The sequence below is a fragment of the Hemiscyllium ocellatum genome, chromosome 31, assembly GCF_020745735.1.
Source record: "Hemiscyllium ocellatum isolate sHemOce1 chromosome 31, sHemOce1.pat.X.cur, whole genome shotgun sequence".
Taxonomy (NCBI): domain Eukaryota; kingdom Metazoa; phylum Chordata; class Chondrichthyes; order Orectolobiformes; family Hemiscylliidae; genus Hemiscyllium; species Hemiscyllium ocellatum.
This window is the reverse complement of record NC_083431.1, coordinates 36,288,330-36,301,194: the sequence shown is the minus strand read 5'-3', so window position 1 is coordinate 36,301,194 and position 12,865 is coordinate 36,288,330. Positions and strand designations below refer to the sequence as shown.

Here is a 12,865-nt window from a genome sequence, read left to right as displayed (position 1 = left end):
TCTGATATGCTTTGAAATGTCACACTGAGGGGCAGAAGTGTACTATAAATGGATCAGAGATGTGCCACGATGTAGTGAGGCTGATACATGTTAGATATTAATATCTGCAGACGTGATGTTTATGCAGGTGTTACTCTTGAATTGTGCCTTCAGATGTTAATGCCAGGTGTCAAAGATGGAACTTCAGAGAAGCAAGCAGCAAGCTGGAATCACTATGCAACCACTCTGACTTGCATGCCAGGAGTTCCCCTGTTTAGTTTCTATCTGGTGGCTGGGAGGCTAGGTGGCTTAATGATCAGCACTGCTACCTCACAGCGCCAGGGACCCAAGTTCAATTCTACCCTCGGGTAACTGTCTATGTGGAGTTTGCACATTCTCCCCATGTTGGTATGGGTTTCCTCCAAGTGTTCTGGTTTCCTCCCACAGTCCAAAGATGTGCAGGCTAGGTGAATTGGATATGGCCAATGTGGGGTTACAGGGAAAAAGGGGTGTGTTGAGGTGGGATGCTCTCTGGAGAGTCAGTGTGGACTCATTGGGTCAATTGGCCTGCTTCCATACTATTGGGATTCTATGATATGAATGATTTAGATGAGAATATACAAGGCATAGTTAATAAGTTTGTGGGTGATATCAAAATTGGTGGTATACTGGACACTGAAGAAGGTTATCTAAAAGGATCTTGATCAACTGGGCCAGTGGACTGAGGAATGGCAGATGGAGTTTAATGCTGATAAATGCAAAATGTTGCATGTTGATAAGGCAAACCAGGACAGGATTTACACAATTAATGGTGGGGTCCTGGGGAGTATTGCCAAGTATACTGACCTAGAGGTGCAAATACAATGTTCATTGAAAATTGGGTCACAGGTAGACAGAGTGGTGAAGAAGACTTTTGGCATGCTTGCTTTCATCAGTCAGAGGAACATTAAGCACAGGAGTTGGGATATCGTGTTACAGCTGTGCAAGTCATTGGTGAGGCCACGTTTGGACTACTATGTACAATTTTGGTCACCCTGCTATAGGGAGGATGGTATTAAACTGGAAAGGGTGTGAGAAAGATTTGCAAGAATGTTATCGAGGAAGGTTTGAATTATAGGCAGATTGATTGGTTGGGAATATTTTCCCTGAAGCATAGGAAGTTTAGGGGTGATATTACAGAGGTTTGTAAAATCATGATGGACACAGATAAGATGAATAATTGAGGTCTTTTCCCCAGGATAGGGAGTCCAAAACTACAAGGCACAGGTTTAAGGTGAGAGGCAAAAGATTTAAATGAGACCTGAGCTGCAACTTTTTCACATAGGGTGACGCATGTATGGAACAAGCTGCCAGACTAAGTGGTAGAGGTGAGTTCAATTACAATATTTAAAAGACACTTGGACAGGTACATTGATAGGAAAGGTTTAGCAAGATAGGGGCCAAATGCAGACTAATGGGACATCTAAGGCTAATTAGTAAAGTGCAGGGATATTAGAAAGGATGGAAAATTGGTTGGTTAGCAGAAAATAAAGTGTGTATAGGTGGGTATTTGTCTCATTGGCAAAATGTGATCAGTGAATACCTGAAGATACCTTTGCTGTGTCTCAGTTTTTAACAATTTACATCAATGATGTGAGTGAGGAGATTAAAAGCACGGTAACTGAATTTGTGAATGACCACAGATAGGTAAGAAAATATGTTATGAAGAAGATTTAGGAGTTGACAGATGTAGAGTAAGTGAGCAAACATCTGGCAGATACAGAATAACTGGGAAAATGTGAAGCTGTTTACTCTGACTGAAAAAAGAAAAACACAGATAATTACTGAGAGAACAAGTGTGAAACTCTAAATTGCAGAGGGATTTATGAATTCTACTGCAAGAGTCAAAAAAAGCTAATATGCAGGTGGCATATTAGGGGCATGGATAGGATAAATAAACAATGTCTCTTTCCTATGGTGGGGAGTCCAGAACTAGAGGGTGTGGTTTAGGGTGAGAGGGGAAAAATTTAAAAGTGACCTAAGGGGCAACTTTTTCAAGCAGAGGGTGATGCATGTATGGAATGAGCTGCCAGAGAAAGTGGTGGAGGTTGTTACAATTACAACATTTAAAAGGCATCTGGATGGGTTTATGAATTTGAAGGGTTTACAGGGATATGGGCCAAGTGCTGGCAAATGGAACTAGATTGGGTGAGGATATCTGGTCTGCATGGATGAGTTGGACTGAAGGGTCTGTTAATGTGCTGTACATCTTTATGCTCTAAGAAGGCTAATGGAATGCCATCTGCTCTTAAAGAAGGAATTTAACATTAAAAAATGCATGTTATGCTTCAGTTACAGAAGGCATTTTTGAAACTACATCTCAAACACCATAAGCAGCGTTGTTCTCCTATTTATGGAAAAATATAAGTGCAATGGAGCTGGTTTAGAGGAGATATCATGCCCTCTTGAACTCTCTCTTCAAAGTTCTTTTTAGCTCTACCTTATGGTATTTGCTGACTATCAGTTCCAGACTCATAACATTAAACTATTATAAATATTAGCCACCATACTGATTAGGAAAGGAACTTGGGAATGTTATGATCCCAGTTACAGTTAATACTAGACAAGTCAGATCTCTGAGTGAAATATAGATAGTTCATACCTTGTTTTTATTTTTATTCAATATGGTGGCATTTCAATGAAGTATAAGCACACACAGCTGCAGATTTAGTTTTAGCAATAAAACAAAATTTATTACACAAAAGAAATAAAAGTATAATAAATAAAAACAAACTAACGAAATATAACAGTTTGAAAAAATCAAAACCTGTGGCAAAACAAAATCTCATCTACTCCTCAACACCATCATTTTTCAATTAATAAAAATCCAGAGAAATTTCCCTTCTGCATCATATCTGTAGGTTTGATGCAACTGCCTCTTCTCAGTTTTGGCCCTTTGAACCGTGAGGCCATTTCCCTGTCTCATCACTCAACTGATAGCTTAGACCTTCTCAGTTTTATAATAATTTGCAGAGTTCTAACCATACACTCTCGGTCTGGAAGTTTCACAAACTGAACTCTTTCACTAAAGTAACTTATTTCTTTAATTGTGTCTAATAAACTCCTTTCCTAGGAAGGACTATACTTGGATTTGGCTTTGGACAAGATTTCTTCAAACTGAAATCTTGCAAGCTAACTAAATAATACAAATTGTTCGTCTTAGATCCTGGTAAAGCCAATGTTTTCCCTCTCTTGTCATAAGATCCCACAGCATAAATTAACTATCATTATCCTTCCAGGAGTCTATGCAGTCATCTAGTCTCTAATACATAGTAGTTTGAAATCGTAGTTTTGAAAAGACTGATCAAGTTAATTTTCAAATATTTATTAATACATAAATCACACTTTTCACCACAGATAGTCACCAGTTTAGTGGGAATAGGTCCAAGAGAGCAGAAAGTTTTATCAATGACCTTCCCCCAATTAAAAGGTCAGAAGTGAGGATGTTTGTTAATGATTACACAATGTTCAATGCCATTCGTGACCCTTCAGAAATAGTCCCTCCCAAATGCAGTAAGACCTGGATAATATCTGGCTTGGGTTGAAAATGACCATAGTCAAAGTGTGTGGTACTGAAAAAGCACAGCCGGTGAGGCGAGAAGCAGAGAGTCGATGTTTTGAGCATAAGCTCTTCATCAGGAATGTGGGGCAGGTCCTAGGGGGCTGAGAGATAAATAGGAAGGAGATGGGGCTGGGGGCAGATAGCTGGGCATCAGATAGGTAGATGAAGATGGGGTGTGATGGTGATAAATTGGAGTGGAGGGTGGAGTGGATAGGTGGGAAAGAAGATGGACAGTTCAAGAAGACAGAGCCAAGTTGGAGTGTTGAATCTGGGATAGGGTGGGAGGAGGGGATTTGAGGAAAGTGGTGAAATCAACATTGAAACTGTGTGGTTTAAGGATCCCACACATTATGACTCCGATTACTGGCAAGTGCAGTCCTCACTTTCTCGTAGTTGAAAATGACCATTTCTAACAAGAGAGAATCTAATTATTTCCCATTGAATGCCAATGGCATCACCATCATTGAGTCCCCTACTATCAACATTCTGAAGCTAACCACTGACCAGAAGCTGAATTAGATTAGTTGACTATGGAGTTGCCATATAGACACTGTGGCTATAAGACAAGGTCAGAAGCTTGGAATCTGACAGTGAATAACGTACCTTCTGACTCCCCAAATCAGGTGCATTCAACAACACTCAAGAAGCCTGACATCATCCCAGAACAAATCTTGCTTCATTGGCTTCACATAAATAAATATTTACTCCCTCCACCATCAATGGGCAGTAGCAGCAGTGTGCAGTGGCCTGTAAAGGGCCTGTTTCCATGTTGTATGACTGACTCATAAACAAGGTGAGTTTCAAAAGGGACATGTGGAGTTATTAAAAATAAACAAAGAATAGGGGAAAAAATGAGGAAGAAGAAATCATTGCATTGGTATGGCTAGATGTACAAAGAAAAGGGAGTGATGTGGCAGAGGTAGTTGGATGGATGATTTTAGTGTTGGTGACAAAGAAGTCCATGATTATGCTGTTGTATTCACATGTGTCAACACTTAGTTGGTATTTTCAATAAAACAACATCATTTCAATTGAATCACTGGAAATCTAACTTTATATGATAGGAGAGAAGGAGTAGCAGTGGCAATGCCTTAGACTTGTAACCATGACGTCCAGTCTAAAGATTTTAGTACATGGGTTCAAATTCCATCATGGCAACTTGTATTCAATTAATAAATCTGGAATATAAAACTAGTCTTGATAATGGTGATCATAACAGCTAACATTGATTATGGTGACAAATCCATCTGGTAGCTGAATGCCCTTTAGGGAAGGAGATATGATGCACTTTCTTGGTTTATACAATATGCGATTTCAGGCCCACAAAAATGTGCTTGACTCTTGAGTGCCTTCTGTAATGGCCTTCCAAAGCTGTCAGTTGTATGTGATGTCCACAAAACCTGATAAAAGGAATTAACCCAACTGGCATTAACCAAGGCATGTTGTGCAATGGAATACTCAGTTTGCTTGGATAAATGTAGCTCCAATGACAATTTAGAAGCTTGATATTATCCAGGTCAAAGAAGCCCATTGCCTGGTACCCTATCCAACATCTGCAACATTCACTTCCTCCATCACTGATATGAATCAGTAGCAATGCATGTAATCTACAAGATGCACTGCAACAAGTCATCAGAATAGCTGTGACCTCCACCACCTAGAAAGATAAGGGAACATCACCATGCAAATTCTACTCCCAAGCCACACACCATCCTGACTTGAAATTATACTGTCATTCCTTCACTGCTAGACCAAAATCCTGAAACACTCTCCATAATAGTACTCTGGGTGTACTAATACTACATGGACTGAAACATTCAAGAAGGCAGCTCACCACCTTCTCAAGGGAAATTAGGAATGGGCAACAAATGCTCAGAGATAGTAATATCTACATTTGGGATTTTAGAAGAAAAGATTGATTGAAATGCAGAATGAATGCGATGGGTGTTAGAATATTAATGATGTCACAGCTAACAACGAGTGCACAGGATCTGCTTTGTACCATCTTATAGGAGATGCAAATTAATATAAAATCAACAGCAACCTTTAAACTGATATTGAATAAGTATTTGAAGCAGAAAATATTGTACTAGTATTAAATGAATGAGGCAATGACTCTACTTCATTTTTTTGAACAAGCAGGTACTTGATTCAATTTTATGGACTGATTGTCCTCCTTCAACTTGTTGTCAATTAGTTGTCAACTAATCAAATTTAGTGTTGTTAGAAATGCATTAAGTAAACACTGTGTTTATGCAGGCTTAAAGTACAACTTATGTAGAAGTTTTCTTCTGTTTGAGTTGGTATGTTACTAAGATTTCAGTGACTACAGTGAAATAACATGGAAACTGTGGGAACTACACTATACATCTATCAAATCTGTAAAGAAATGATAGGTAAGCAATGTTTTGGATTGTGAAAATATATTTGAACTGTTTTTCTGTCCTGTACAGAATGTTAGAGCAGAAGGCCATATTTGTAAATTAAGCACAACAAATTGAAGTGGGAAATACAAGAGAAAGACATTTTGAAAAGTGAAGATGGAACTCAGGGAAAAAAAGTCTGCCATACAGTTAACTCAACATTATTACAGATACACAGCTCTTTCTTGAGACTTTTTCTTATCTGGTTAATGTTCTATAACTTTGGGCTGCATTACATCAAGCACTTTAAGGAATTCACTGCACTTTAAGAAGAAGGTGGCACAGTGGTTAGCACTTTTGCCTCACCGCGCCAGAGACATGGGTTCAATTCCTGCCTCAGGTGACTTGGCTGTGTGGAGTTTGCACATTCTCCCCGTGTTTGCGTGGGTTTCCTCCGGGTGCTCCGGTTGCTTCCCACAGTCCAAAAATGTGCAGGTTAGGTGAATTGGCCATGCTAAATTGCCCATAGTGTTAGGTGAAGGGGTAAATGTAAGGGAATGGGTCTGGGCGGGTTGTGCTTCGGCGGATCTGTGTGGACTTGTTGGACCAAAGGGCCTGTTTCCACACTGTAAAGAATCTAATCTAAAAAAAAGGTCACTAATCTTCTCCACCTCATCAGCATCTTCTCCAATACCTCACATTCTATCTCTGCTCCTATACCCACCACCCACCAAGGCTCATGCTTTACTACTCACTTTAATTCCTGCAATATTTTCCCTCACTTGCTGTTACCCATTCCTACCCCTGACATCACGAATTCTGCACACCTCAATGGTGCCAAACTCCTCACTCAGGAAACCTCCCACCTGCACCAGAAGTAATAGATGTGCCAATCACTTTCATCTCCCAAATACCTACCTCTCACATATTCAACAAAGAAAGCAGACCAAAATAGGGCAGCAGAAAGACTCAAGATGGATGGTGGACTGCCCAACATTCAGCTGTGCCCAGTAAAAACCAAAAGGACTGCAGACGCTAGAAATCAGAAACAAAAACAGAAATTGCTGGAGAAGGGTTTCAAGCTCAGTGATGCTACCAAACCTGCTGAGCTTTTCCAGCAATTTTTGGCTTAGTTTCTGATGATGATCACAATCAAGATGCTCGTCATATGAGGAGTGAAGAGCTGAATCAAAAACGGAAATTGCTGTAAAAGGGTTTCAAGCACAGTGATGCTACCAAACCTGCTGAACTTTTCCACATGGTGAGCATTTGACTGTGAGCATCATTTCTAAGCCCCTACACCGGAGTCAGACTTGACTAGACTTTCTATGCCAAGATCCCCTACGCAAAGGCTATCCCACTTGACTTGACTGCTGCTAATAACCACTATGAGTTTCCTTAATTTATGTATGCACAAAGCAACATACAAGTAAGATGAGCCTAATATGTCTGGCTGAAGGGACAAATATAAAAAGGCAAGGCAGTGCATGGCAGGGATGCTGTGAGCATCCAGGTAAGCTCAGAATCACCGTGCATTTTGTCAAAGAGCAAAGAGCCCGGAGATATAACTTGGTCCAGTCCGTGAGCTGGTGACATTACTGCAGAATTATAATGAAACTTGCTGGTACAGCCTGAGATGCAGCACTGAAGTGCAAAAAGAATCCTGTGCATAGATCAGAGATGTGTGATAAGGATAGTTAACACCTGGCGATTTTCAGATGCCAAACTCCTTGGATATGACTGCATGTGTGTAGCCAGTGCGCTGTGATGTTGATACTGTGTCCAACATGAAGGTCATTCAGAGCTAGAGGCTAGCTAAAGTTGTTAGTTACCTACTCTGGATTCAGCTTTTCATCAAAGATCAGATCTTTTTGAGCCATGTGCTATTCGTACAACAGTTTCAATGAAATCCACATTCAGAGATGGAGATAATAAAAGTAGAAAATATATATTGGATTATTTTTAGTTTGATTTCTGGGGCAGGGCATATACCTATAACATAGCTGTGTTTGATTCAATGCTCCTGCATCTTACTATCATTACCTGTTTTGCTTTCAGTTTTTCAATATTTGCACCTCTTTTAATTTTACTGTTCACTATGATAATGATGAACACATATTATACCTATGACAATACTCTGTTTGTAATGGAACTAAGTTTCTTCATGCATAATAAACATCATTAGCGAAGTCAGTATTTGTTCCCTATCCCTAACTGACCTTGTGAATGTGATGGCGAGTTATCTTTTTGCGCTGTTGCAGTCCCTGTACTGTAGTGTAGGTAGATCCAAAGTCTTTAAAGAAGGAAGATGCGAAGGTATGAAATTATATTTTCATGTTCAGTTGGTGTGTACTTTGGAGGGGATTTGTAGGTGATGGGTCCCAATGTTTCTGCTGTTCTCTGCCATCTAAAGGGTAGTAGTTGTGAAGTTTGGATAGTGATATCTAAGGAGCTTTGGTGAGTTGTTGCAGTGTCTTGGAAATAGTACACACCACTGCCTCTGTGCCTCAGTTTTGGAGGGAGTGAACTTTTAAGATGGTAGATGGCATGCTGATCAGGTGGGCTGCCTTTTCCTGGATAGTGCTGAGCTGTTTGAGCACTGTGTGAGCTGCACTCATCAAAGTGAGTGGAGAGCCACCACACTCATAATTTGTGCCTTTGTGTGAATAGGCTTTGGGTAGTCAGGCAGAATATTAATATTGGGAATAGACACCCAATATTATGATGAAGGGCTTTTGCCCGAAATGTCGATTTTCCTGCTCCCCGGATGCTGCCTGACCTGCTGTGCTTTTCCAGCATCATTCTGATCTAGACTCTGGTTTCCAGCATCTGCAGCCCTTATTTTTACCCAGAATATTAATATGACCAATTTCTTGCCTGTTTCAGGTCAATAGTACGACGATGATGGTAGAAGACAGAACAATTATAATGATTTTTCTCTTGCTGATGATATTCATTCTTTGGTACTTGTGTGATGTGAGTTTTGTTTGCCACCCACCATCCCAAACCTGGATGTTATTTTGGTTTTTGCTGCATGTGATGAGGTGACAAGGCTATTATCTGCTTTTATTACTAAAGAATAGAATGGAAAGACACTTAATCTTATCCTTTGAGGTTTTGACAGCAAGGTAATTATTAACTTCTAGTGAAATCTCCAATATCTGCAGATTCATAAATGGTACTACTGTATATAAAACAGCTTCACGTATGATTTTATTATAGTGGGAAAGTCATTGGTAAAACAGCTGAAGATGGTTGGGCCAGAATATTACTGAGGGCTCCCTGTAGCAATGTCACAGGATGAGATGATTGGCCTCTAACAAAAACAATAAACTATCTTTGTGTTGAATTTCATTCCAACAAGTGGAGGCTCTTCCCATTTACTTCAGGTTAGCTAAGCCACACTTTTAGTTATATATTGCCTTGCTGTCAAGGGAAGTCATTTTTACATCACCTTACCAATTTACTTTGAATAGATGAATGCCTCCATTTGGTAAATGAGTGAATCATATGAATACAATAACTGTTCATCTACTATTTCTGATAATTGTTTTAACCCTAATTATGTTAATCTGTAGAATGAGCTGAAGGTATTCTCTTGGATGTACTTTCCTGCTTAATTGCTGGAACCACAACAACATAAAGTAGGTTTACAAAGAAAACGTTGAGTGAGAACTTGAATGAGGGAAATTAAATGCCAACTTTGTTTCACTGTTAATGTGACACTTCATTTTTGTATTTCAATCATTTTTGCTAATACCAATAAAGACGCAGAATCATTTAATCCTGTCCTTTCAGACTTCAATATCATAGTGATTTTCAATTTCTCATGATATCCCACACGATCTTTTGTTCAGATTAGTATTTGCACAATATATATTCATCTTTTCAAACAAAAAAGTCAAGATTAACATTTATTATGCAAGATGACTGCGTTTATAGCTTTCTCATGATATCTAGTGATGATAAAGTTTACCACTGTATGGATGTTAACCATTAGATTATCTACTGCTGCCGAACATGATAAAAGGTGTTCATTATTTTGCTAGCTACACTATATGGCTTATTTTATCTATCAATTATAAATGTATGTTTATTGTTAAACTTACTCTTTCAGAGTTGGATTCCGGCCCATCCTCAACAAACACTATAGGATGGAGAGATGTATTGTGACACAGCTTGTGCACCTCTCCTTCTGGTGGGCACTGCTCAGAAGGAACTGATTCTGGAACAATGCTCATAGTGGTTGTACTTTCAGATGGCTGTTTGGTAGACGAGTGCACACTATCAGCTGCTGAAGGCAGTGCACAAGTAAGCGGCCGGTCTCCTGCTACCACAAATGACTTAATCTCTGAGACTGTAGAGGTGAGAGACTCAATTTCAATAGACTGAACGGTGGCTGCTGCATTGTCTGTATATGTTGGAGTGCTGGTAGCCTGATGAGTGCCCTGCGATTGTTGAATTTGTGTCGGATTCTCTACAGTATCCATTTTCACCAACTGAAGTTTTGGAGATGCCCTTAATTCATCCACTATCTGAAAGACAGTTTCCAAGTTAACTTCAGACTTTTTGGATTCATCTGTAGCAGTGCAGTGCCAGGCTGCTGCATTGCTGTGTAGAACATCAACAGGGTATGAAGACTGCATGGCAGCATTCTGAAGAGCAAGAAAGTTGAAATTTCTAAGTCTGTATGCAATATAAATTTGGTACCAAAAATACTGTTTCCATATTTCGTTAAAGTAAACTGAAGAAGTTTCTCACTAACTAGATTTGTACATTTTTCTCTGATAATATGAATAGTCATTTTAAAGTATAGAACTTGAGTATTGCTGCTAAATGACAAATTTTGTTGAAGCCTTGCATCTTGCACTCTGAGAACAATTCAGAAGATTACAAATTCAAGCTTAAAATCAACATTTATGCAGAATGAGAGGACAGTGATGATTGATTGGCAAGTGGATTGTAATTGGGAGAAATGTTGCCATAGCAAACGAATCCACTATTGTTGATTGACAGTTAGCCATCAAGCTTTGTTTAAAATTTAAATCAGGCAGGCTGTTTCTGATTGGACAAGGCATTACTCAAAAATGAACCAGAATTTGGCAGTCTCCTATTTTGTTACTTTACCTGACAAAGGAGCAGTGCTCCAAAAGCCTAGAATTTCAAATAAACCTGTTGCACTACAACCTGGTGTCAGGTGACTTCTGACCTATTTTGGTGAGTTGGAACAGGCACAGTGCATGTATGTTATTTCTATACACACAGAATCAGGCCATGTGTATTAATATATGTAGTTTCCAGCGCATGTATGTGCACCAAGGCCAACGGACAATCCTAAATTGCTTGCCGCTATAATTCTTTGCACATCTAAGACATACATTTGCCTTCGCAATACATTCCTATGTGCACATTTCCTCTGTGCATAACCTGACTTCCTGTTGTCACACTTCTGTCAAGATTTACGTGATCCTTTTTGCATTTGCCAACCAACAGTGATCTCCTCTCATGCAGTATAAATGTTTTTTTTCCCTTGAATGGTATTCTTGTGCCTTGTCATCTACACGCTGAAAAGCCTCCACAAATGTGTTTTTCCATCAATATATTTCTCTCTATTAATGTACATGATTATAAACCTTACATTTGTGTGCATTTCCAGTCTGCATAATTTAAAATTCTGTTATCCACTGTTTTATATCAGTATTTTTGCTTTATAAACATTTATCTTGTCACTTTTACCAAATTTTAATCAAGTAACTTTGTTGTGCTGCAAATGATCGGTAGGACCACTTGGTTCCTCCAAATGATGCAAAATGCTCGCCAAATTTGTTTTAATTCTTTTATTCCTAACTTCAAATGAGATTTTAAACAAACTATAATAAATGCATCTTATAAAATGATGGAATGCATCCATTTAAGTAATTTAATGCCTTCATCAATGTTTGTACTTCAAGCTCTTTCCCCCAAAATAAGATTTGATATTTCTGTTCAATGCTGTGAAATTGTGAGCTGAATGTGGGGACAGCATGTGTAATGTATTTAATTTCCCTAGCTTGGGTATCAATACTATTCAACATTTTATATTCATAATATTTACTGTTTTCAAACAGTTTCAACTAGTTGTTCACAAAGATTACTTGAAGAAGAACAAGAGGACAATATTCATCAGAGGCTCTAGGTAAGTGGTTTTTCAAATCACCCAGTCAGTAAAGGGCACATGTTCAGAAAACTATGCTTGCATGACATGCAGATGGAGTGCTGAATTGGGAACTTGTTTCATGTGTCAAGTCTGATATGTATTTTTCGAATTTAAGTATGGATTATGGATCAGATTCTAACCATAGAACTAACAACTTTCAAATTACTAAAAATTCTGAAGTGAATTAAATATCCAGATTAAAGAAGGAGTTGTCTTGTAATGGTAGTTGTCTGACAATCAGTTGAAAGTAGTTAGTTCAATTGCTGTTTATTACTGTAGCAGAAGCTAAAGTAGTTAGTGAGTCAGCAGAAGTTCTATATAAGAAGTACAGCTTTAATTTCATAAGTTCAGTAAGTGGCACATGGTCAGGAGCCTATACCTGAGTGAGATGTAAACAGAATGTGGAATTAGATAATTCCTTCATTAGAAAATTCAGTGCATCGTGGTAAGAGGGGCTCAATCTTTCTTTTAAAATCAATCTCCAGTATTGATGTTTTTATTTGTCAGCTAGGGAATTGCACATTTCTATTACTTTACTTTCATGTATAAACTATTAAATCATTAACCAATTAAATAAATTTAGTAGGATGTATCAGTACTAACAAAATTTATTGGCTAGATCTATTCATACTGGTAACTGGATGTGGATTTGCTCGCTTAGCTGGTAGGTTCCTTTTCAGACATTTTGTCACCATACTGGATAACATCTTCAGTGTGCCTCTGGAT

General features: G+C 38.7%; 1 protein-coding gene across 1 annotated transcript in view; it reads right to left on the bottom strand.

Moving 5' to 3' along the window:
• Window positions 1-12,865, bottom strand: part of hsf5 (heat shock transcription factor family member 5) — a 100,523-nt gene that overhangs the window by 17,504 nt on the left and 70,154 nt on the right. The window contains exon 4 of the mRNA XM_060847804.1: window positions 10,053-10,598. Within this exon, the coding sequence (XP_060703787.1) occupies window positions 10,053-10,598 (546 nt within the window). The remainder of the gene's footprint in view (window positions 1-10,052; window positions 10,599-12,865) is intronic.